The sequence below is a fragment of the Oncorhynchus kisutch genome, linkage group LG27 (genome assembly GCF_002021735.2).
Source record: "Oncorhynchus kisutch isolate 150728-3 linkage group LG27, Okis_V2, whole genome shotgun sequence".
Lineage (NCBI taxonomy): Eukaryota > Metazoa > Chordata > Actinopteri > Salmoniformes > Salmonidae > Oncorhynchus > Oncorhynchus kisutch.
Window position 1 is genome coordinate 43,580,805 of NC_034200.2, and position 24,266 is coordinate 43,605,070.

General features: G+C 47.7%; 1 protein-coding gene across 5 annotated transcripts in view; it reads left to right on the forward strand.

The window, feature by feature from the left end:
* LOC109880789 (ankyrin repeat domain-containing protein 12-like) overlaps positions 1 to 24,266 on the forward strand; it is a 58,592-nt gene that overhangs the window by 28,983 nt on the left and 5,343 nt on the right. For 2 of the 5 annotated variants that reach the window (XM_031806495.1, XM_031806497.1), the window contains exons 3-9: positions 1,158 to 1,314; positions 13,250 to 13,336; positions 14,454 to 14,600; positions 15,289 to 15,492; positions 15,912 to 16,054; positions 16,313 to 16,460; positions 17,213 to 21,735. In XM_031806495.1, coding sequence (XP_031662355.1) covers positions 1,158 to 1,314; positions 13,250 to 13,336; positions 14,454 to 14,600; positions 15,289 to 15,492; positions 15,912 to 16,054; positions 16,313 to 16,460; positions 17,213 to 21,735 — 5,409 coding nt within the window. The remainder of the gene's footprint in view (positions 1 to 1,157; positions 1,315 to 13,249; positions 13,337 to 14,453; positions 14,601 to 15,288; positions 15,493 to 15,911; positions 16,055 to 16,312; positions 16,461 to 17,212; positions 21,736 to 24,266) is intronic. The other 3 variants (XM_031806498.1, XM_031806496.1, XM_031806499.1) reach the window with 3 other exon arrangements.

The following is a 24,266-nucleotide window of genomic DNA, read 5'->3' on the forward strand; positions in this document are numbered from 1 at the left end:
CCCTGAAACTCTCTCTAAAGACTGACATCTAGTGGAAGCCCTAGGAACTGCAATCGGGCACAGTTTCGCCCTATTATAAAAGTGCCAGCCATTGAAATCAGTGGTAGGATGAAAAACCTTTTTTGGGGGGATGGTTTGTCCTCTTGGTTTCGCCTGCCATTTCAGTTCTGTTATACTTACACACATTATTTTAACAGTTTTAGAAACTTTGGTGTTTTCTATCAAAATCTATCAATTATATGCATATCCTATCTTCTAGGCCTGAGTAGCAGGCAGTTAACTTTGGCTATGCTTTTCATCCGGATGTCAAAATACCACCCCCTATCCCAAAGAAGTTAAGGAGGAAGCCTGTACAGAATTTAAAAAATGTCCTGCTGAAAGGTGAATTAATCTGACTGACCCCGATTTTCCTCTAGGATTTTGCCTGTGATAAGCTCCATTCTGTTTCTTTTTTTTAACCTGAAACTCCCCAGTCCTTAACAATTTCTAGTATACCCATAACATGATGCAGCCACCACTGTGCTTGAAAATATGGAGAGTGGTACTGTGTTATGTTCAGGGAAACCCAATACAACACTTTGTATTCAGGACAAAAGGTGAATAGAATTTTTTTGCTGTATAACTTTATTGCCTTATTGCAAAGTACTGAGGAGTTTGTCATTGTAAAAAATAAACAGAAATGAGCTAAGCACAGGCAAAATCCTAAAGGAAAACCTGGATCAATCTGAGATAATGAATTCACCTTTCAGCAGGACAGTAACCTAAAACAAGGTCAAATCTACACTGGAGTTACACACCAAGAAGACTGAATGTTCCTGAGTTAAAGTTAGTTTTGACTGAAATCTACTTGAAAATCTATGGCAAGACCTGAAAAATGTTTATCTAGCTCAACAACCAATTTTGACAGAGATTGAAATAAGTTTAAAAGAACAATGGGCAAATGTTGCACAATCCAGGTGTGAAACTATTCGAGACTTGCCCAGAAAGATTCACAACTGTAATTGCTGCCAAAGGTGATTCTAACATGTTTACTCAGGGCTGATGTAAGGACACATGTAAATAATTTAAAGTTCACATTACAATGAAAATACAAAAACATTTTTATTGGCTTAATTTGGACTTAACTCCTTAATTCTTGATTTTTCCTTTTTCTCCAGAACAAAGATAAGATTTCCCCGTTCACAAAGACTCTGAAGCTGGACCGGAGTAAGTTGTTGGGGGTTAAGGAAGGAAAACCACCCAAGTCTTCCATGAAACGCAAACTGTCCTTCACCATGAGCCCCCCTCGCAACGAGGAGAGACACTCCGACACAGGTAACGACCCACGAGCTACTCACCTGGCAGCTAAGCAACTGTGTGTGAGAAGACGATGGGGTATCTTTATTATTTTCCATAAATATCCTCTTGTCTTCATGAATATAATTAAGCGTTAAGGCCAGAGGGGTGTGGTATATGGCCAATATACCACGGCTAGGGGCTGTTCTTATGCATGACGCTACGCGGTTACAGCCCTTAGTCGTGGTATATTGGCCATATACCACATTCCCACACAGGTTATCCTATATGCATGTTATCCTATATGCATGTTATCCTATGTACAGGTAGTATATACAGGTTATACTACACTGTTATCCAAGATGGCATAGCAGTTCAGATGTCTTTTGTCCTCGTCTTGTCGTGTCCCATATATATATATATATATATATATATATATATATACACATACCTTTTTCACATTTTTTTAATTTTCCATAAACTCATCTTCAAAACACTCTCCTGCAACCCGCCTCACCAATTTATATTTATAAAAAAGTATTATTTACCTCAGATCTGTAATCCTCCAAGAAGCTAGCCAAGAGGGTAGCCAGAAGCTAATCAGAAGCTAGTTCAGAAGCTAGTTAACTTCTTTACTGGCAAATCGTTAGTACTCAGCTAACCACGGTTTGTGGTCATCGGCTGTCCTTTGGCTCGAGAATCTATCGGCAGTTTTGTACGGCGCAGCTCGGAACGGAACATACCGGACCAATTTTTCTCTCCATGTCCCTGGATTTCGGCCGCTGGCTCTGGACATTCATACCTGGATCTCACAGCTAGCTAGCTGCTATCCGTGTGACTATCGGCTTTCGTCGATTCCGGAGCAAACATCAATTGTTCCGGAGCTAGCCAGCTGAAGAGTTCCATCAATCACTCCTGGGCTGCAGTCACCTATCCGGACCTGTTTTGCTGCCTACGCGGAGCCCCACCGGGCCTTCACAGCTGGACTGCCGATGTTGTCTACCCGAGGGAGTTTTCCGGCTGGCTCCTCCGGCGCGACATTGCCTGGGCGCCCATCTGCGGCCTGCTAGCCGTTGGCTGTCTTATCGGCTGCTATCTGAATAGACAATCGGACAATTTTTTTTATTTTATTTTTATTTTCTTCTTGGGCCTCTAACTATATCTATTGTTTTTATTTTTGTTGTTGTGTGATTTGGATTAATCCCCTCTACCACACGGAACCCCACTGATCTACTGACGGAACGCAAGAGGTGGCTAACAACAGACCTCCATCCTATGCTAGCTTGCTACCGATTTAGCTGTCTAAATCGCCGTGACCCCCCAACCAACCTCTCCACTCACCGGGCCCTTTTGATCACTCGACTAAGCATGCCTCTCCTTAATGTCAATATGCCTTGTCCATTGCTGTTCTGGTTAGTGTTTATTGGCCTATTTCACTGTAGACCCTCTAGTCCTGCTCACTATACCTTATCCAACCTATTAGTTCCACCACCCACACATGCAGTGACATCTCCTGGTTTCAATGATGTTTCTAGAGACAATATCTCTCTCTTCATCACTCAATACCTAGGTTTACCTCCACTGTATTCACATCCTACCATACATTTGTCTGTACATTATACCTTGATGCTATTTTATCGCCCCCAGAAACCTCCTTTTACTCTCCCTTCCAGACGTTCTAGAAGACCAATTCTTGTTGCTTTTGGCCGCACCCTTATTCTACTCCTCCTCTGTTCCTCTGACGATGTAGAGGGGAATCCAGTCCCTGCAGTGCCTGGCTCCACTCCTATTCCTCAGGCGCTCTCTTTTGACGACTTCTGTAACCGTAATAGCCTTGGTTTCATGCATGTTAACATTAGAAGCCTCCTCCCTAAGTTTGTTCTATTCACTGCTTTAGCACACTCTGCCAACCCGGATGTTCTAGCTGTGTCTGAATCCTGGCTTAGGAAGACCACCAAAAATTCTGAAATTTTAATTCCAAACGACAACATTTTCAGACAAGATAGAACTGCCAAAGGGGGCGGTGTTGCAATCTACTGCAAAGATAGCCTGCAGAGTTCTGTCCTACTATCCAGGTCTGTACCCAAACAATTTGAACTTCTACTTTTAAAAATCCACCTCTCTAAAAACAAGTCTCTCACCGTTGCCGCCTGCTATAGACCACACTCTGCCCCCAGCTGTGCTCTGGACACCATATGTGAACTGATTGCCCCCCATCTATCTTCAGAGCTTGTGCTGCTAGGCGACCTAAACTGGAACATGCTTAACACCCCAGCCATCCTACAATCTAAGCTTGATGCCCTCAATCTCAAACAAATTATCAATGAACCTACCAGGTACCTCCCCAAAGCCTTAAACACGGGCACCCTCATGGATATCATCCTAACCAACTTGCCCTCTAAATACACCTCTGCTGTCTTCAACCAAGATCTCAGCGATCACTGCCTCATTGCCTGCATCCGTAATGGGTCAGCGGTCAAACGACCTCCACTCATCACTGTAAAACGCTCCCTGAAACACTTCTGCTAGCAGGCCTTTCTAATCGACCTGGCCGGGGTATCCTGGAAGGATATTGATCTCATCCCGTCAGTAGAGGATGCCTGGATATTTTTTTTAAATGCCTTCCTAACCATCTTAAATAAACATGCCCCATTCAAGAAATTTGGAACCAGGAACAGATATAGCCCTTGGTTCTCCCCAGACCTGACTGCCCTTAACCAACACAAAAACATCCTATGGCGTTCTGCATTAGCATCGAACAGCCCCCGTGATATGCAGCTGTTCAGGGAAGCTCGAAACTATTATACACAGGCAGTTAGAAAAGCCAAGGCTAGCTTTTTCAACCTGAAATTAGCTTCCTGCAACACTAACTCAAAAAAGTTCTGGGACACTAAAGTCCATGGAGAATAAGAACACCTCCTCCCAGCTGCCCACTGCACTGAAGATAGGAAACACTGTCACCACTGATAAATCCACCATAATTGAGAATTTCAATAAGCATTTTTCTACGGCTGGCCATGCTTTCCACCTGGCTACTCCTACCCCGCTCAACAGCACTGCACCCCCCACAGCAACTCGCCCAAGCCTTCCCCATTTCTCCTTCTCCCAAATCCGTTCAGCTGATGTTCTGAATGAGCTGCAAAATCTGGACCCCTACAAATCAGCCGGGCTAGACAATCTGGACCCTTTCTTTCTAAAATTATCTGCCAAAATTGTTGCCACCTCTATTACTAGCCTGTTCAACCTCTTTCGTGTCGTCTGAGATTCCCAAAGATCGGAAAGCAGCTGCGATCATCCCCCTCTTCAAAGGGGGACACACTCTTGACCCAAACTGCTACAGACCTATATCTATCCTACCATGCCTTTCTAAGGTCTTCGAAAGCCAAGTCAACAAACAGATTACCGACCATTGCGAATCTCACCATACCTTCTCTGCTATGCAATCTGGTTTCAGAGCTGGTCATCGGTGCACCTCAACCACGCTCAAGGTCCTAAATGATATCTTAACCGCCATCGATAAGAAACATTACTGTGCAGCCATATTCATTGATCTGGCCAAGGCTTTCGACTCTGTCAATCACCACATCCTCATCGGCAGACTCGACAGCCTTGGTTTCTCAAATGATTGCCTCGCCTGGTTCACCAACTACTTCTCTGATAGAGTTCAGTGTGTCAAATCGGAGGGTCTGCTCTCCAGACCTCTGGCAGTCTCTATGGGGGTGCCACAGGGTTGAATTCTTGGACCGACTCTCTTCTCTGTATACATCAATGAGGTCGCTCTTGCTGCTGGTGAGTCTCTGATCCACCTCTACGCAGATGACACCATTCTGTATACTTCCGGCCCTTCTTTGGACACTGTGTTAACAACCCTCCAGGCAAGCTTCAATGCCATACAACTCTCCTTCCGTGGCCTCCAATTGCTCTTCAATACAAGTAAAACTAAATGCATGCTCTTCAACCGATCGCTACCTGCACCTACCCGCCTGTCCAACATCACTACTCTGGACAGCTCTGACTTAGAATACGTGGAAAACTACAAATACTTAGGTGTCTGGTTAGACTGTAAACTCTCCTTCCAGACCCATATCAAACATCTCCAATCCAAAGTTAAATCTAGAATTGGCTTCCTATTTCGCAACAAAGCATCCTTCACTCATGCTGCCAAACATACCCTTGTAAAACTGACCATCCTACCAATCCTCGACTTTGGCGATGTCATTTATAAAATAGCCTCCAATACCCTACTCAACAAATTGGATGCAGTCTATAACAGTGCAATCCGTTTTGTCACCAAAGCCCCATATACTACCCACCATTGCGACCTGTACGCTCTCGTTGGCTGGCCCTCGCTTCATACTCGTCGCCAAACCCACTGGCTCCATGTCATCTACAAGACCCTGCTAGGTAAAGTCCCCCCTTATCTCAGCTTGCTGGTCACCATAGCATCACCCACCTGTAGCACGTGCTCCAGCAGGTATATCTCTCTGGTCACCCCCAAAACCAATTCTTTCTTTGGTCGCCTCTCCTTCCAGTTCTCTGCTGCCAATGACTGGAACGAACTACAAAAATCTCTGAAACTGGAAACACTTATCTCCCTCACTAGCTTTAACGTGTTAAGGGTACAGGTTCCCCAAGGGGTACCCCCCCCCCTCAACTGAAACAGTGGCGCACAGAATGCAAAAATATTCTTAGAAATATTTAACCTCGACACATTAACAAGTCCAATAGCTCAAATGAAAGATAAACACCATCTAGCCAGCAAGTCAGATTTCTAAAATGTTTTACGGCGAAAACATAGCACATATTTATGTCAAACCACCACCAAAGACGCAGCTAATTTGAATAGCCATGTTGAACAAAAGATGCAATCAACAAACGCAGGATTAAAAGAAAAATAATTCACTAACCTTTTGAAAATCTTCATCAGATGACAGTAATATGACTTTACACAGTACATTTGTTTTTTTCAATAATATGCAATTTATTATATCCATAAATCTCTGTTTACAATGACGCCATGTTCAAAAAATGCTACTCAAATGTCCTGAGAAATGATAGCTCCGCCAGATAACGTCAGATAACAAGCAATACACATCATAAACTTTGACTACATATACATGTTCTACATATAGTTAGAAAGATACACTGCTTCTTAATGCAACCGCTGTGTTACATTTATTTTTAACGTTACATTAGCAATATGTCTCCGCTATGTTGGAGTCCACAGAAACACAAAATTACCACGTAAATATTCCCTTACCTTTGATGTTCTTCGATCAGAAGTCGTGGAAGGAGTCATACTTACCAAAAACTGCGTTTGGCTTTCAAGTCTGTCTTTGGGTTATCAAACGCGACAAATTCCGGCTGAAATGCAGCCAAAATTCTAGGGGTTGCGCATCAAAACTTCAAAATTACATATTATATGTCGACTAAACTGGTCAAACTAAGTGCAGAATCAAGCTTTAGGATGTTCTAAATGTGCAAAACAATTCTCAGCTCGAACAGACAAACTGACATCGTTTGGTGAATCCTGGAACAAGGAGAGCTCCAGACGTGACGCGCGCATGAGAGTACATGTATTTTCGCGTGACCCGAAGGTTTTAGCCCGCCAAAGGGTGAGGAAGCGCGCGATTTTCACAATGAAACGCCCCATTGAAAGGAGACATCGCGCTGAAGAGAAACTGTTCCCAGATCCGTAGCTGGTTGGGAAGGGTGGGGGCGATGACGTCAAAGTTGGCCCAACTTTCCTGATGACGAGAGAGTTTGGGAGAATGGCTGCCCTGAGAGTTCTGCTTTACATACAGACATAATTTGAACGGTTTTAGAAGCTTTAGAGTGTTTTCTATTCAATAATTATTATTATATGCATATATTAGCAATTTGACAGATTTTTTTTCTGTTTGCTATGGGCACGCAATTCCTCCAAAGGGGGCAGTATTCTGCCTAGCTCTAACTGATTTTAAGCACCAACTGTCAGAGCAGCTCACAGATTACTGCACCTGTACATAGCCCACCTATAATTTAGCCCAAACAACTACCTCTTTCCCTACTGTATTTAATTTATTTTGCTCCTTTGCACCCCATTTCTACTTTGCACATTCTTCCATTGCAAATCTACCATTCCAGTGTTTTACTTGCTATATTGTATTTACTTTGCCACCATGGCCTATTTATTTCCTTTACCTCCCTTATCTCACCTCATTTGCTCACATCGTATATAGACTTGTTTATACTGTATTATTGACTGTATGTTTGTTTTACTCCATGTGTAACTCTGTGTCGTTGTATGTGTTGAACTGCTTTACTTTATCTTGGCCAGGTCGCAATTGTAAATGAGAACTTGTTCTCAACTTGCCTACCTGGTTAAATAAAATAAATAAATAAATTTGGGAAAGTATTCAGACCCCTTGACTTTTCCACACTTTGTTACGTTACATCCTTATTCTAAAATGGATTAAATACTTTTGTTCACTCATCAATCTAAACACTTACCCCTTAATGACATCACAATACCCCTTAATGACATCACAATACCCCTTAATGACATCACAATACCCCTTAATGACATCACAATCTCCTTAGTGACAAAAACATATCACATTTACATAAGTATTCAGACTCTTTACTCAGTACTTTGTTGAAGCACCTTTGGGAGCGATTACAGCCTTGAGTCTTCTTGGGTATGATGCTACAAGCTTTTTACACCTGTATTTGGGGAGTTTCTCACAAGCTCTGTCTTGTTGGAGAGATGTTAAATTTGGCGCCGGTGTTCCTAAAAATAAATAAATAAATTCGACACTGATCAAATCTCAGGTGTACTGAGCGCTAACTTGAACATTTTGAAAACTCTGCTCAACTTCCAACGCAGTGAACACTGTTGGTATGAAGTGGCCAAGTAGGCTACTGTGGCTATTTGATCATAATGTTGACCTACCAGAGTGGCCTACCGTTTAAAAACAATGGAGAACATGCATCCCATAATATGTTAACATGGAAATGGCTGTTCTATCATTAATATACAATGTGCAGGTCTTCAATATAGGCCTACATTCCATGAGACTTTTGAAGAAGAAAAAACATGCAGGGCTTCACATGAACCTGTTTATCCACTTGTCCTTCAGACAACGAGGTGACTGAAAATGGTGTTTGATGCAGGAAACCACTTTCTAAAATACAGTATTGTTCCTGTTATTACAGGGAATCAGACAAACTACTTTCTGCCGATTGGCTACTTGGCTTATTCCAATTATGCTACTTTCTGCCGGTTGGCTACTTGGCTTATTCCAATTATTCTACTTGGCTTATTCCAATTAATCTACTTTCTGCCGGTTGGCTACTTGGCTTATTCCAATTAATCTACTTTCTGCCGGTTGGCTACTTGGCTTATTCCAATTATGCTACTTTCTGCCGGTTGGCTACTTGGCTTATTCCAATTATGCTACTTTCTGCCGGTTGGCTACTTGGCTTATTCCAATTATGCTACTTTCTGCCGGTTGGCTACTTGGCTTATTCCAATTATGCTACTTTCTGCCGGTTGGCTACTTGGCTTATTCCAAATATGCTACTTTCTGCCGGTTGGCTACTTGGCTTATTCCAATTATGCTACTTTCTGCCGGTTGGCTACTTGGCTTATTCCAATTATGCTACTTTCTGCCGGTTGGCTACTTGGCTTATTCCAATTATGCTACTTTCTGCCGGTTGGCTACTTGGCTTATTCCAATTATGCTACTTTCTGCCGGTTGGCTACTTGGCTTATTCAAGCCTGTCTCAATACAACACCGCTCCTTTTTAAGACAAAAAAAAAAAAAACTCTACCTGACTGTCTTTTCAAAGGTGTCGAGACATGTACATTTATATCCTAACTGGCAAAGGATATGAACAAGATGTACACGCTTGATCTCAAAACAAGCTCAATTTTTTTTCTCCCATTTTGCCATTTCAAGTGCATAGGCTATAGTCAACGGTATACATGTCAGAGGCCCACACGTCTGAGCTGTAACGCAGCGAGACAATGTCAAAATAATCACAATCAAGTCTACCGTAATTTCTCCGTGCCTTTGCCATGATGAGGGTGACAAAATGACTACCGTAATCAGAATGATGGGAAGTTTGAGCGCGCTCGATTTACGTCACAATATGTGACGGTGTTCAGTTTTTTTGGCGGTATGAATCTTGTGAAAGTGGGAAAAATCCATAAATTTGCCGCGTCATTGTATAAACCGCGAGGTTCAAATTGTGGGGAAAAAGTAGCGGCTTATAGTCCGGAAATTATTTTTTTTAATAATTTAAAAAATAAGTAAAAAATGTATTTTTTCGGTAAAGTCAAAGTCCAGACCAAATTCCAATTGAGATGTTGTGGCAGGACTTGAAACGAGCAGTTGATGCTTTAAAACCCACACATGTCGCTGAGTTAAAGCAGTTCTGCATGGAAGAGTGGGCCAAAATTCCTCCACAACGACTTAAGAGACTGATCAACAACTACAGGAAGTGGTTGGTTGGAGTCCTTGCAGCTAAAAGTGGACTGATCAACAACTACAGGAAGTGGTTGGTTGGAGTCCTTGCAGCTAAAGGTGGACTGATCAACAACTACAGGAAGTGGTTGGTTGGAGTCCTTGCAGCTAAAGGTGGACTGATCAACAACTACAGGAAGTGGTTGGTTGGAGTCCTTGCAGCTAAAAGTGGACTGATCAACAACTACAGGAAGTGGTTGGTTGGAGTCCTTGCAGCTAAAGGTGGACTGATCAACAACTACAGGAAGTGGTTGGTTGGAGTCCTTGCAGCTAAAGGTGGACTGATCAACAACTACAGGAGGTGGTTGGTTGGAGTCCTTGCAGCTAAAGGTGGACTGATCAACAACTACAGGAGGTGGTTGGTTGGAGTCCTTGCAGCTAAAGGTGGACTGATCAACAACTACAGGAGGTGGTTGGTTGGAGTCCTTGCAGCTAAAGGTGGACTGATCAACAACTACAGGAGGTGGTTGGTTGGAGTCCTTGCAGCTAAAGGTGGACTGATCAACAACTACAGGAGGTGGTTGGTTGGAGTCCTTGCAGCTAAAGGTGGACTGATCAACAACTACAGGAGGTGGTTGGTTGGAGTCCTTGCAGCTAAAGGTGGACTGATCAACAACTACAGGAGGTGGTTGGTTGGAGTCCTTGCAGCTAAAGGTGGACTGATCAACAACTACAGGAGGTGGTTGGTTGGAGTCCTTGCAGCTAAAGGTGGACTGATCAACAACTACAGGAGGTGGTTGGTTGGAGTCCTTGCAGCTAAAGGTGGACTGATCAACAACTACAGGAGGTGGTTGGTTGGAGTCCTTGCAGCTAAAGGTGGACTGATCAACAACTACAGGAGGTGGTTGGTTGGAGTCCTTGCAGCTAAAGGTGGACTGATCAACAACTACAGGAGGTGGTTGGTTGGAGTCCTTGCAGCTAAAGGTGGACTGATCAACAACTACAGGAAGTGGTTGGTTGGAGTCCTTGCAGCTAAAGGTGGACTGATCAACAACTACAGGAGGTGGTTGGTTGGAGTCCTTGCAGCTAAAGGTGGCACAAACAGTTGTTGAATGTAAAGGGGGAATTACTTTTTCACACCGGGGGAACTGGGTGTTTGCATAACTTTTGTTTTACGAAATAAGTATGTAATTGTTGTTATTTGTTCACTCAGCTTCCCTTTATCGAATATTAAGTTTTGGTTGAAAATCTGATAACATTCTGTATCAAAAAGATGCAAAAGTAGAGAACTAGAAAAGGGGCAAATCCCTCGGGACTGAAGGAGCTACCCAATGTTTGTTTTTTTGTTTGTTCTGAGTTTGGACATTTTGCAAAATGTCGCGAATTTGAGCGAGAGACATTGCAAATGAGCACTTTTTTTGATGGATGTTTGTCTGAAGGAAGAACCGTAATGGAGAGGGGGGGGGGGGAATGCAAGGAAATCAAAATGGTTGCAGCTATACAAACAACTCATCCAATGGGCTTTTGACTTCTCAAACTTCATTAATTCAGCCACTTTAGGGAGAAGAACTGTGTGATGCTTGCCTTGGTTTATTTTTTGTTGTGGCCAGCAAATGCACATGTGCATGCGGACTAGTGAAAGCAAAATAGACTGTCTTCAAGACGTGTCACTTGCTTGTTCGGCCAGCCACCTTCTACCAAATAGTTTAGTTACACAGTCCAGAGTGCATAAGAGACGAGAGGTGAGGTCCAGGTCATTAGGACCCGGCGGTCGTTAGTGCTGAGTACCAGGTCATTAGGACCCGGCGGTTGTTAGTGCTGAGTACCAGGTCATTAGGACCCGGCGGTCGTTAGTGCTGAGTACCAGGTCATTAGGACCCGGCGGCCGTTAGTGCTCAATTAGCTGCAGGAACAGGGTTGGAGAGCCAATAGCATACAGAGTTTGGGTGGAATATCACTGCAAGAGGCTGCTGGCTCCTCGGCGGAGGGGAGAGTTTTGATGGATATGCTATGAAACCGGAGTCGTCTACCTGGCTGATATGTTTTTATTAAATTTCTCTACTTTTTATTAAATTTGTCTCTACTTTCTCAAATCAATAGCCTATAGTCGCGTCATGCAGCCCATATGGGGCGGCAGCGTAGCCTAGTGGTTAGAGCTTTGGACTACTAACCGAAAGGTTGCATGTTCGGATCCCCCGAGCTGACAAGGTACAAAATCTGTCGTTCTGCCGCTGAACAAGGCAGTTAACCCACTTTTCCTAAGTCCGTCATTGTAAATAAGAATTTGTTCTTAACTGACTTGCCTAGTTAAATAAAGGTAAAAAATATGGTTTGTATCATTCACAACTAAAGTTGCCAGGACCTGGTTCAAAAATTCACTATGCTCAACATCACTCGCTCCGGAATGATATCTTTTCTATTTCATTTAGCGAAATTCAAATATATTCTTCTTATTGTAAAATCATATCAAATAACTGCTTGGGTCTTAAATGCTTATATCTATAACCAGATAACATACAGTATCTAGTCAGATAAATGAACAAGCCTACAGTCTATATCATAGAGCCAGATAACCAGATAACATACAGTATCTTGTCAGATAAATGAACAAGCCTACAGTCTATATCATAGAGCCAGATAACCAGATAACATACAGTATCTTGTCAGATAAATGAACAAGCCTACAGTCTATATCATAGCCAGATAACATACAGTATCTAGTCAGATAAATGAACAAGCCTACAGTCTATATCATAGAGCCAGATAACCAGATAACATACAGTATCTTGTCTGATAAATGAACAAGCCTACAGTCTATATCATAGAGCCAGATAACCAGATAACATACAGTATCTTGTCAGATAAATGAACAAGCCTACAGTCTATATCATAGAGCCAGATAACCAGATAACATACAGTATCTTGTCAGATAAATGAACAAGCCTACAGTCTATATCATAGAGCCAGATAACCAGATAACATACAGTATCTTGTCTGATAAATGAACAAGCCTACAGTCTATATCATAGAGCCAGATAACCAGATACCATACAGTATCTAGTCTGATAACACACATTAGACTAACTCATATTCTGTTCTTCTGAAAAACATTTCCTTCGTATTGTGTTTCTTTAGACCTGACTAAATAAATTGATTTATTGTGATGGTGTGTACTTTATAAAACATATGTTTATGATCCAACGGCGCATGTCAGCGTGGACAATAACTGTCTGCCAACATGGCCGCTGCAGCCCTTAATCACTGATCGTCTGTGTGTTTTGTGTGAAGGAGCGTTTTTGCGAGAAAGTTCAGCGTGCCTTAATGCTGTGCTTTCTGCCTGCTTTCCTCTCCTCTACTCTCCCCTTCCTCTACTCTCCCCCTTCCTCCCTCTACTCTCCCCCTTCCTCCCTCTACTCTCCCCCTTCCTCCCTCTACTCTCCCCCTTCCTCCCTCTACTCTCCCCCTTCCTCCCTCTACTCTCCCTCCTTCCTCCTCCATCCCTCCCGTGTCTCTGCTCTGCCCAGTAGATGAGTCAGTCCCAGACCAGTCCACTGAGTCCTGGGGAGAGTCTGAGGGGAGGTTAGTGACTCCCTGCAGGATGTACTCAGCAGGTAACTGTACTGCAGCTTCTGCCTGGGTCCCCTAGACATGTGTATGTAGGTGTCTTGTCTCGACGTAGTGACTTCAGCAGCTTGTAGGCCACACTATCTGCTATGCTGTAAACACACATGCTGTGCTGTAAACATATGTGGTGTGTGTCTTGTCCGGGATCACATCAAGTTGTATCATGCCAGGTCTAACCCACGCTGCTGTGCTACACTGTAAACACACATGAGCATGTGACCGGTACTCCCTGCCTGCTCTCTCTGGCTTCCTTCTCCCTGTCTGTCTGCTCTCTCTGGCTTCCTTCTCCCTGTCTGTCTGCTCTCTCTGGCTTCCTTCTCCCTGTCTGTCTGCTCTCTCTGGCTTCCTTCTCCCTGTCTGTCTGCTCTCTCTGGCTTCCTTCTCCCTGTCTGTCTGCTCTCTCTGGCTTCCTTCTCCCTGTCTGTCTGCTCTCTCTGGCTTCCTTCTCCCTGTCTGTCTGCTCTCTCTGGCTTCCTTCTCCCTGTCTGTCTGCTCTCTCTGGCTTCCTTCTCCCTGTCTGTCTGCTCTCTCTGGCTTCCTTCTCCCTGTCTGTCTGCTCTCTCTGGCTTCCTTCTCCCTGTCTGTCTGCTCTCTCTGGCTTCCTTCTCCCTGTCTGTCTGCTCTCTCTGGCTTCCTCCTCCCTGTCTGTCTGCTCTCTCTGGCTTCCTCCTCCCTGTCTGTCTGCTCTCTCTGGCTTCCTCCTCCCTGTCTGCCTGCTCTCGCTAGCTAGCTCACGTCATACAGGTCTGTATGTTGTTGACTTGATCCTATTATTAGTGATACGGTACCAACTTTGCCGACTACAGAATGTTTTTCTTTGTTCCCTCCTCTACTTGCTAACAGTTGTTTTTTTTGCGCGTCATGGAGAGATGGTGTGAATGATGAGGTTGGGGGGGGGGAGAACCACTGGGTCACCTGTTGTTGATGATCTTGGTTGTGTCCTATATGGCACCCTGTCCCCCTATATAGTGCCCTACATTTGGCCAGGCTCCATAGTGCTTAGGTGCACTATATAGAGAATAGGGTGCAATTTGGGATTCACACCTTGTTGGTTTGGAGAGATGTGTATTTGTCTCTAAGTCTAACCCTGTCCTAACTCTGTAGATAAAGATGGCCCGGATAAGAAGAAAGTCAAGAAAGAGTCTGGGGGGAGTAAGAAGGCCCCGGTTAATCTTCTGTTTGGCTACCCGCTGTCGGAACGCAAGCAGATGGCCCTCCTGATGCAGATGACCGCCAGGGACAACAGCCCAGGTTAGTCAGAACACATTCATGCCCTGTCTCCTCCTCCCCTCTCTCTCTCCCTCTTTCCCTCTTTCCCCCTCTCTCTTTCCCTCTCTCTCTTTCCCTCTCTCTCTTTCCCCCTCTCTCTCCTCTCTCATACCCTCTCCCTCTCTCTTAAGGAAAGCTTTGACTATGTACAGACTCAGTGAGCATAGCCTTGCTATTGAGAAAGGCCGCCGTAGGCAGACATGGCTCTCAAGAGAAGACAGGCTATGTGCTCACTGCCCACAAAATGAGGTGGAACCTGAGCTGCACTTCCTAACCTCCTGCCCAATGTATGACCATATTAGAGAGACATATTTCCCTCAGATTACACAGATCCACAAAGAATTAGAATATTATTACCGTCTCTCTTACCCTCTCTTACCCTCTCTTACCCTCTCCCTCTCTCTTACCCTCTCTTACCCTCTCCCTCTCTTACCCCTCTCTCTTATCCTCTCTCTTACCCTCTCTCCTCTCTTACCCTCTCCCTCTCTCTTACCCTCTCCTGTATCCTCGTATCAACCTATAGGGATGTGGTAAGGACTATAGTTATAAGGATGCGTCGTAATGCTAAACAACAGCCTTAAAGATAATGGACCTCCCAGTGTCAGTTTGTTTTGGATGAGTGTTAGATCATCTCTAGTCTTTTGACTCTTTCTCTCTCACCTCCCCTCAGACTCGACCCCTAGCCACCTGTCCCAGGCCCCCCCGGTGCAGAAGAAGCTCCCCAGCAGCACGGCCTCCAGAGCGAGGGACAAGGTGAACAAGAGGAACGAGCGTGGCGAGACGCCGCTACACATGGCCGCCATACGAGGGGATGCCAAACAGGTCAAGGAGCTTATCAGCCTCGGAGCTGACGTCAACATTAAAGACTTCGCGGGTAAAAGAACACCTGGCCTTGAGACAACGATAAGGGTCTCTTATAGTGCAGAGATTTGCAGAAGTGTTGAGGATTCAGGTCATACTCAATGTTACGTTGCCCAGTAGTACTTTGTGTAAATGTGTCCCGTAGAAACAATGAATCAAGTATTTCATAGGTTAGTACTGTGTAGTTTGGGACGGCAGGGTAACCTAGTGGTTAGAGCGTTGGACTAGTAACCGAAAGGTTGCTGGATCGAATCCCCTAACGGACGAGGTAAAAATCTGTCGTTCTGCCGCTGAACAAGGCAGTTAACCCACTGTTCCCTGATTGGCCGTCATTGTAAATAAGAATTAGTTCTTAACTGACTTACCTAGTGAAATAAAAAAAATAGTATGATAATTATGTTATTACCATTTTAAAAATGCATCCTCTGTCAGGCTGGACTCCCCTTCACGAGGCATGTAACCTAGGTTTCTTCGACGTGGCCAAGGTTCTGATTGCAGCCGGAGCAGAGGTCAACACTCAGGGTCTGGATGACGACACTCCGCTCCACGATGCCTCCAGCAGTGGACACACAGACGTAAGGGTTACTTCCCTCCCTTCCCTGCCGCTCGCTCACTCTATAACCAGGATTACGTTAACTGACTCATTCCGTCAACTAACCATTGAGTAATGATGATACAACTTGGTCTAAAGAAAATGTCATTTTTCTATATTTCAAATCAAAATCACATTTATTTATATATTATTTCTTGTCCTAAACCCATTTTCACAATTATCTGTTCATTCAAGACCATAACGGGTTCATTAACCACTTGTCCGATTCTCTTCCGTCTAGATTGTCAAGCTGCTGCTGACACACGGAGGAAATGCGTTCCAGGCCAACAAGCGAGGGGAGCGGCCTGTAGACGTAGCTGATTCTCAGGCGCTGGAGCTCCTCCTAAAGGGAGAGGTGCCCCTCTCAGACCCAGAGGATAGCCCCTCAGGTAGGGTGTCCTGTAGAGGGAAGCCCTCCACCCCCCGGTAGGGTGTCCTGTAGAGGGAAGCCCTCCACCCCCCGGTAGGGTGTCCTGTAGAGGATAGCCCCCCACCACCGGTAGGGTGTCCTGTAGAGAAAAGCCCTCCACCCCCCGGTAGGGTGTCCTGTTGAGGAAAGCCCTCCACCCCCCGGTAGGGTGTCCTGTTGAGGAAAGCCCTCCACCCCCCAGTAGGGTGTCCTGTAGAGGATAGCCCCCCCCCCCCCCCCAGTAGGGTGTCCTGTAGAGGAAAGCCCTCCCCAGTAGGGTGTCCTGTAGAGGAAAGCCCTCCCCAGTAGGGTGTCCTGTAGAGGAAAGCCCTCCCCAGTAGGGTGTCCTGTAGAGGAAAGCCCTCCCCAGTAGGGTGTCCTGTAGAGGAAAGCCCTCCCCAGTAGGGTGTCCTGTAGAGGAAAGCCCTCCCCAGTAGGGTGTCCTGTAGAGGAAAGCCCTCCCCAGTAGGGTGTCCTGTAGAGTTGCATCTTTGCCATTAGATGGTGTTTTTATCGTATTTAAAAAAGTTTATTCTATTTTGTGATTTCAAAAATAAACGTGTAGATAGATCTCTCATTTGTTATATTTGTTTGCATATGGTAATTTTACCTTTTTTAATTAAACTTAATTTAAAAACAAGGTTTGTAATTATTGTGTTCCTCTATACTATACAAACACTGGCAATCAAACAAGATTTTAATTCTTCCATTGTCCTTGTGTTCTCTCTACAGAGTCAGAAGACCCTCCGTCGGTGAATCCCTCCAGCGTGGACGTTGATGACGACCACCTGGATGACTCGGACGTGGGAAAGGACTCTGACGGAAAGCAGAGCACCGTGAAGGCCTCATCCTCCATGTCCGGCCTGGATGAGTATGAGTTCAAAGACGAAGAGGACTTGAGTAAAGCCCTGAACGATCGACACATCCTCCGGAGAGAGCTGAGGGAGAAGGAAAGGAATCATTTGGTGAAGCAGAGCAATAAAGGGGGCGGGAGCGGCTCAGTCCAGTCCTTGAAGTCTAAGAAATCGTCCCGTGTTCGCTACTGCAGCTCGGATAGTTCCAGTGATGAGATGGAGATGCCAACAGAGAGAAGAAGCTCTCCGACCTGCTCCAACGGCTCTGAGGGACACAAGGCGTCAGACGCCAGCAGGACTAAGAAAGAGAACCTCTGCAGCCTCACGACTTCCGAACAGAAAGACAAAAGCAGCAAAGTCAAGAAAAAGAACAAGAACCAGAGCAAGAACAAGGAGAACCAGGAGGACGAGAAGGAGAACAGCAAAGCTCTGGTGTTTTCCGTAGCCACCGTGTCTGTGTCTGAGACACACATGGACAAGAACAGCCGAGGACTCTGTGGGGACGAGGACTCGTTCAAAATCTCCTTCAGTCCCAAGGACGACTCGTCCGTCCACCTTTTCCACCTGTCTGCCACCGTCAAGTCCCCTAAGCTCAACTACGGTCTGGCCGACAAGCAGCCGTCCTCCAACCCGCTCAAACAGGAGAACGCCAAGATGACATGCGTTTCGATTACCGAAGGCCCCTGTCCGCCAGATGGTGTCAAGTACAACCACTACAACCCAGAGTCTGAGTTCTGCACGGAGAGCTCCAGTAGTAAAGGCTGCAAGCACAAGGAGAAGAGCAAGCACCACCAGAAGGACATCGCCGTGGACTGTAGCGTCGGGGGCGGCGGATCCAGTCCGCATAATAAAGAACGCAGCGTGGTCCACAGCTCTGACGGTGGTGCCTTACGGAAGACGGACAAAGATGGCAAAGTGGTCAAAAAACATAAACTAAAACACAAGGAGAAGAACAACCACTGCAGGGAGTATGAGGCGGACAGGGAGAGGAACCGCCACCGGCAGAAGGAGGGCGGCAGGAAGGAAGGCCAAAAGAACCAGGAGTTCGACAGGGAGTTCTGGAAAGAGAACTTCTTCAATGACGACGAACCTCCGCCTCCAGGGAAAACTGAGACCGAGAGGGAGGACGGCTCTCCTGTGAAGGAAGAGAGGGGGACGAAAGAAATATACCCCTCTAGCATCGGCAAGGAGACGAGGCTGAGAGAGGTGCAAGAGAAGGATAGAGACAAGGTGGTGAAGAAGGAAGGGAAGGAAACTTCTCTCTGTAAAGAGAAAGGAGGAAAAGATGGGAAGCCCATTGAGCGTGAGGAGAGGACAGAGTGCCTCAGCTCCACCTCTGGACGGACTACCTCACTTCCTGAGGAGACGCAGCATAACACTACAAGCGTGAAAGATGAACCGGAGGATAAACCGGTAACTGAGACCACGTCTACGGCTGATCTAGCCCGACTGGATGCCTCTGAGAAAGACCAGCGGGACAAATCTGACAGGAGGCCTTCTGTAAAGGAACGGGAGACTGAAAAGACTGATAAAAAGAATCCCGAGAAGGAGAAGAAGGTTAAGATGGAGCACCTGGAGAAATCAGAGAATTCGCAAAATTCCATGGATCGCTGGAGGGAGAAGGAGAGGATGGCGTCTGGCTCATATCATTTGTCCCCTGGTGACAAGAACCACAAAGAGAGCGAAAAGCTCAGAGCCTTGTCAACGATAAAAAAACACGAAGAAAGCAAGGACAAGAAGAGCAAAGAGAAGCCCGATAAAAAGAGCGAGAGGGAGTACAGAGACAAAGATAGGATAGGCTGGGATAACAAAGGAAAACCACCTTCAGAGAAATGCACTGATCAAAGTAAATTGGATCGTGCTAAGGAGAAAGACAAAGACTGCGATAAGAAGAAAAGGGAAAAATCTAAAGACGGCTCTTCATCTTCCTCCAGCTCTAACCTGAAGCTCCCCTTGGAGGAGAAGAAAGGCTATGTGTCTGAAAGTGGCAAGACCACACCAGCAAAACTGCTAAAGGAGGAGGTCCTGAAAACGCTAGAGAAAGACCGAGACCGAAGAGACAGAGAATCCAGAGACTTTGACCGGCACAGAGATCGAGACAAAGATCGACACAAGAGCGACAAGGACCGTTCCAAGGAGGGCAGCAAGGCCTGTAAGACCAAATCCAACGAGACTGAGACTGACCGAGACAACAGGTCCAAAGCTAAAGCCTCGGCTGCCACCCGGGAAGAGAAGCGACCCAAAGAGAAACGTCTGGTCAACGAGGACCTGAGGCAGACCAGCTTCGAACGAATGCTGAGTCTGAAGGACCAGGAGATTGAACAGTGGCACCGGAAGCATCTAGAAAAGATCAAACAGAAGGAGAGAGAGAGGATGAAACAACGACCCTCTACGACAACCGACCCAGGGAAGCTCAAAAGCAAAGCCAAGACTATGTCCTTGTCATCTGGAGAACAGTGTTCGAGCAAAGAACTGCTTCGCTCCAAGAGCTCCGAAGGCTCTGGCGACGCTCATGGCCGAGACAAACCTATAAAGGAGAGCACCAGCTCCAGGACCATGTCCCTAGACGGGAAAACACTCTCCTCCCTCACTGGGAAGTTGATGGCTGGTATTGAGAACAGCTTGAGCAGGTCCCCCAGGCCGGAGAGCGAGCGGTCGGGTCTCATGTCCGTGTCCATGTTCTCCATGGCCAGTTCTGAGGACTCCTGTCAGGCAACCATGTTGACGCCGAGACCCGTAGAGTATGACTCGGATATGACCCTGGATGCCTCCCAGGACTCTCAGCCGCTTTTCCTACTGTCTTCCCTCCTCTCACAGTCTAGATCACCTGCCGTTCATGACAAAGACCACAACGGTCTTCCAGACTCAGCTCAAGGTAACAGGACTCCGCTGCAGAGCCGACACACTTCCCCTTACCTTATAGCTATTCTGGACGAGGAAGCAAACTCTGCGTCGGCAGGTAAACATTTTGAAACTCTGTCAAAGGCCAGCGTGGTGCCTGCTGCTCAACCAAATGAAGAGCCTTCAGGTTTTCAGCTTCCTTCAGAAACCTGTGCAGATCTGGAGGAGAGCCAGAGTCAAAGGGGTCCTACTCAGATGCTTCCAAATCTCCCTAATGCAAGAACATATGCAGATCTCAACACTGAGAGTGAAGGTAACACCGCTCCAAGAACCAATGCAGATCTCAAAACTGAGAGCGAAGGGAACACCGCTTCAGGTGTCCATCTTCCACCTCAAGCGTCCAACACCAGAGATCCTCTTGTAAAGGACTCCGCAACACTTCAACAGGCTAGTGTCCAACAGCTAGCTACGCCAGAACAGAGAGGGTTTTCTTCCACCTCTGATCCTTTCCTAATACGGGACGTCCAGTGTATCCCCGTTGAGACCTTCACTGCGGCGCCCGAATGTAGCACAAAGTACTTGCCCTCTGAGGACATGACGCCACTGGTAACATTATCTTCTCTATCCTGTCAACTGCCGTTCTCCAGCAACGAAACCACCTCATCTCTCTCTGCTAGCCAGTCACGGGAAACCCTTCCAAACATCAGTACGGTGACCTCACAGCAGACGAAGACAGAGATTGGTGGAGATTTGGCTCTTGATCCTAAAGACACAACTCCAGTTGAGAGTGCAGCCAGCAGCTCTGAAAACAGAGCAGCTGTAGAGAGCCTTGACAGTGTGTTAGGAGCGTCTCGACCAGGAGAGATGGACAACCCAGTAGCCTCCACCAGCAGTGTTAGTACAGAGGAATCTATGCAGAGTAGAACCAATGAATCTCAAGAGGACATGGACACTGACGCAAGCTTTCAGGATTGTAAGCAATCCAGATTCTCCAGTGACATTGTCGACTCCAGCGATCCTCAACCGGGGAAAAACGATCATGCTAGCCAGCATACACTATCTACTGTGTCGCGATGGCCGTGCCTTGAACACAAATCGGAAGAAACTTCTGATACACCTGACAACACATTGGAGAAGAGCAGAGGTCCTGAGGTCATGTCAACAGGAAGGACTAGTTGTCTGTCTTCGTCAGAGGGCAGTAATATGGTCACCGTCCCTGAGGTGAAATTAGAGCCATGCCCAGAGCCAATGGAAATGGCTTCTACCTCTGAGGAGAGATCAGAAGGACAGACACTGTCCGGTGCTTCTGGACAGTTCAGTAACTTCCAGCAAGGCTTGCAGACAGACCAGAGTGGTAGTAGTGGTAGTTACAGCTGCAGTGGGTTTTCTGGTAGCTCTTCCCCCCAGTCTGGGGACAGAGACTCTGACTCCTCCGGGGCTAAGGCCAAGGTCCGCTCCGTAACCATGGAAGAGGACCAGGACCTCCAGCAGACCCACCCCAGGAAGAGGAAAATGCCAAGGATGTCTACCTCAAACCAGGCCGGAGGCAGCACACAACAGGTGGGTTCCTCTGGAGGATAATGGAGGGGGAGAGGTTGGAGGTGAGGGAGGAAAAGAGGGATGGGTGTATGGCTGAGCGAGAATGAGGTTTAGGAGGGAGACTGGGAGGAAGTGGAAAGGAAGAAGAGCGAGAATGGAGCAGTAGATTTAGTAAAGGAGGGGATACTGGATATATATCTTAACTTATCTTGGTAACAGTAAAGTTTCTTATCTCCTCTACATTACATTACGCCTCCCCTACCTTACGCCTCCCCTACCTTACGCCTCCCCTACCGTGTGCCTCCCCTATCTTACCGTGTGCCTCCCCTATCTTACCGTGTGCCTCCCCTATCTTACCGTGTGCCTCCCCTATCTTACCGTGTGCCTCCCCTATCTTACCGTGTGCCTCCCCTACCTTACCGTGTGCCTCCCCTACCTTACCGTGTGCCTCCCCTACCTTGCCTTACCGTGTGCCTCCCCTACCTTGCCTTACCGTGTGCCTCCCCTACCTTACCTTACCGTGTGCCTCCCCTCCCCTACCTTACCGTGTGCCTCCCCTCCCCTACCTTACCGTGTGCCTCCCCTCCCCTACCTTACCGTGTGCCTCCCCTACCTTTCCGTATGCCCTCCCCTACCTTACCGTGTGCCTCCTCTACCTTACCGTGTGCCTCCCCTCCCCTACCTTACTGTATGCCTCCCCTCCCCTACCTTACCGTATGCCTCCCCTACCTTAGTGTGCCTCCCCTACCTTAGTGTGCCTCCCCTACCTTAGTGTGCCTCCCCTACCTTACAGTGTGCCTCCCCTACCTTACAGTGTGCCTCCCCTCCCTTACAGTGTGCCTCCCCTACCTTAGTGTGCCTCCCCTCCCCTACCTTACCGTATGCCTCCCCTCCCCTACCTTACCGTATGCCCCCCCTCCCCTACCTTACCGTATGCCCCCCCTCCCCTACCTTACCGTATGCCTCCCCTCCCCTACCTTACCGTGTGCCTCCCCTACCTTACAGTGTGCCTCCCCTCCCCTACCTTACAGTGTGCCTCCCCTCCCCTACCTTACCGTGTGCCTCCCCTCCCCTACCTTACCGTGTGCCTCCCCTCCCCTACCTTACCGTGTGCCTCCCCTCCCCTACCTTACCGTGTGCCTCCCCTCCCCTACCTTACCGTGTGCCTCCCCTCCCCTACCTTACCGTGTGCCTCCCCTCCCCTACCTTACCGTGTGCCTCCCCTCCCCTACCTTACCGTGTGCCTCCCCTCCCCTACCTTACCGTGTGCCTCCCCTCCCCTACCTTACCGTGTGCCTCCCCTCCCCTACCTTACCGTGTGCCTCCCCTCCCCTACCTTACCGTGTGCCTCCCCTCCCCTACCTTACCGTGTGCCTCCCCTCCCCTACCTTACCGTGTGCCTCCCCTCCCCTACCTTACCGTGTGCCTCCCCTCCCCTACCTTACCGTGTGCCTCCCCTCCCTACCTTACCGTGTGCCTCCCCTCCCCTACCTTACCGTGTGCCTCCCCTCCCCTACCTTACCGTGTGCTCCCCTCCCCTACCTTACCGTGTGCCCCCCCTCCCCTACCTTACAGTGTGCCTCCCCTCCCCTACCTTGCCGTGTGCCTCCCCTCCCCTACCTTGCCGTGTGCCTCCCCTCCCCTACCTTGCCGTGTGCCTCCCCTCCCCTACCTTGCCGTGTGCCTCCCCTCCCCTACCTTGCCGTGTGCCTCCCCTCCCCTACCTTGCCGTGTGCCTCCCCTCCCCTACCTTGCCGTGTGCCTCCCCTCCCCTACCTTGCCGTGTGCCTCCCCTCCCCTACCTTGCCGTGTGCCTCCCCTCCCCTACCTTGCCGTGTGCCTCCCCTCCCCTACCTTGCCGTGTGCCTCCCCTCCCCTACCTTGCCGTGTGCCTCCCCTCCCCTACCTTGCCGTGTGCCTCCCCTCCCCTACCTTCCCGTGTGCCTCCCCTCCCCTACCTTCCCGTGTGCCTCCCCTCCTCTACCTTAGCGTGTGCCTCCCCTCCTCTACCTTAGCGTGTGCCTCCCCTCCTCTACCTTAGCGTGTGCCTCCCCTCCTCTACCTTAGCGTGTGCCTCCCCTCCTCTACCTTCCCGTGTGCCTCCCCTACCTTCCCGTGTGCCTCCCCTCTTCTACCTTACCGTGTGCCTCCCCTCCCCTACCTTACCGTGTGCCTTCCCTCCCCTACCTTGCCGTGTGCCTCCCCTACCTTCCCGTGTGCCTCCCCTCCCCTACCTTCCCGTGTGCCTCCCCTCCCCTACCTTCCCGTGTGCCTCCCCTCCCCTACCTTCCCGTGTGCCTCCCCTCCTCTACCTTACCGTGTGCCTCCCCTCCCCTACCTTCCCGTGTGCCTCCCCTACCTTACTGTGTGCCTCCCCTCCTCTACCTTACTGTGTGCCTCCCCTCCTCTACCTTACTGTGTGCCTCCCCTCCTCTACCTTACTGTGTGCCTCCCCTCTTCTACCTTACCGTGTGCCTCCCCTCTTCTACCTTACCGTGTGCCTCCTCTACCTTACCGTGTGCCTCCCTTACCTTACCGTGTGCCTCCCCTAC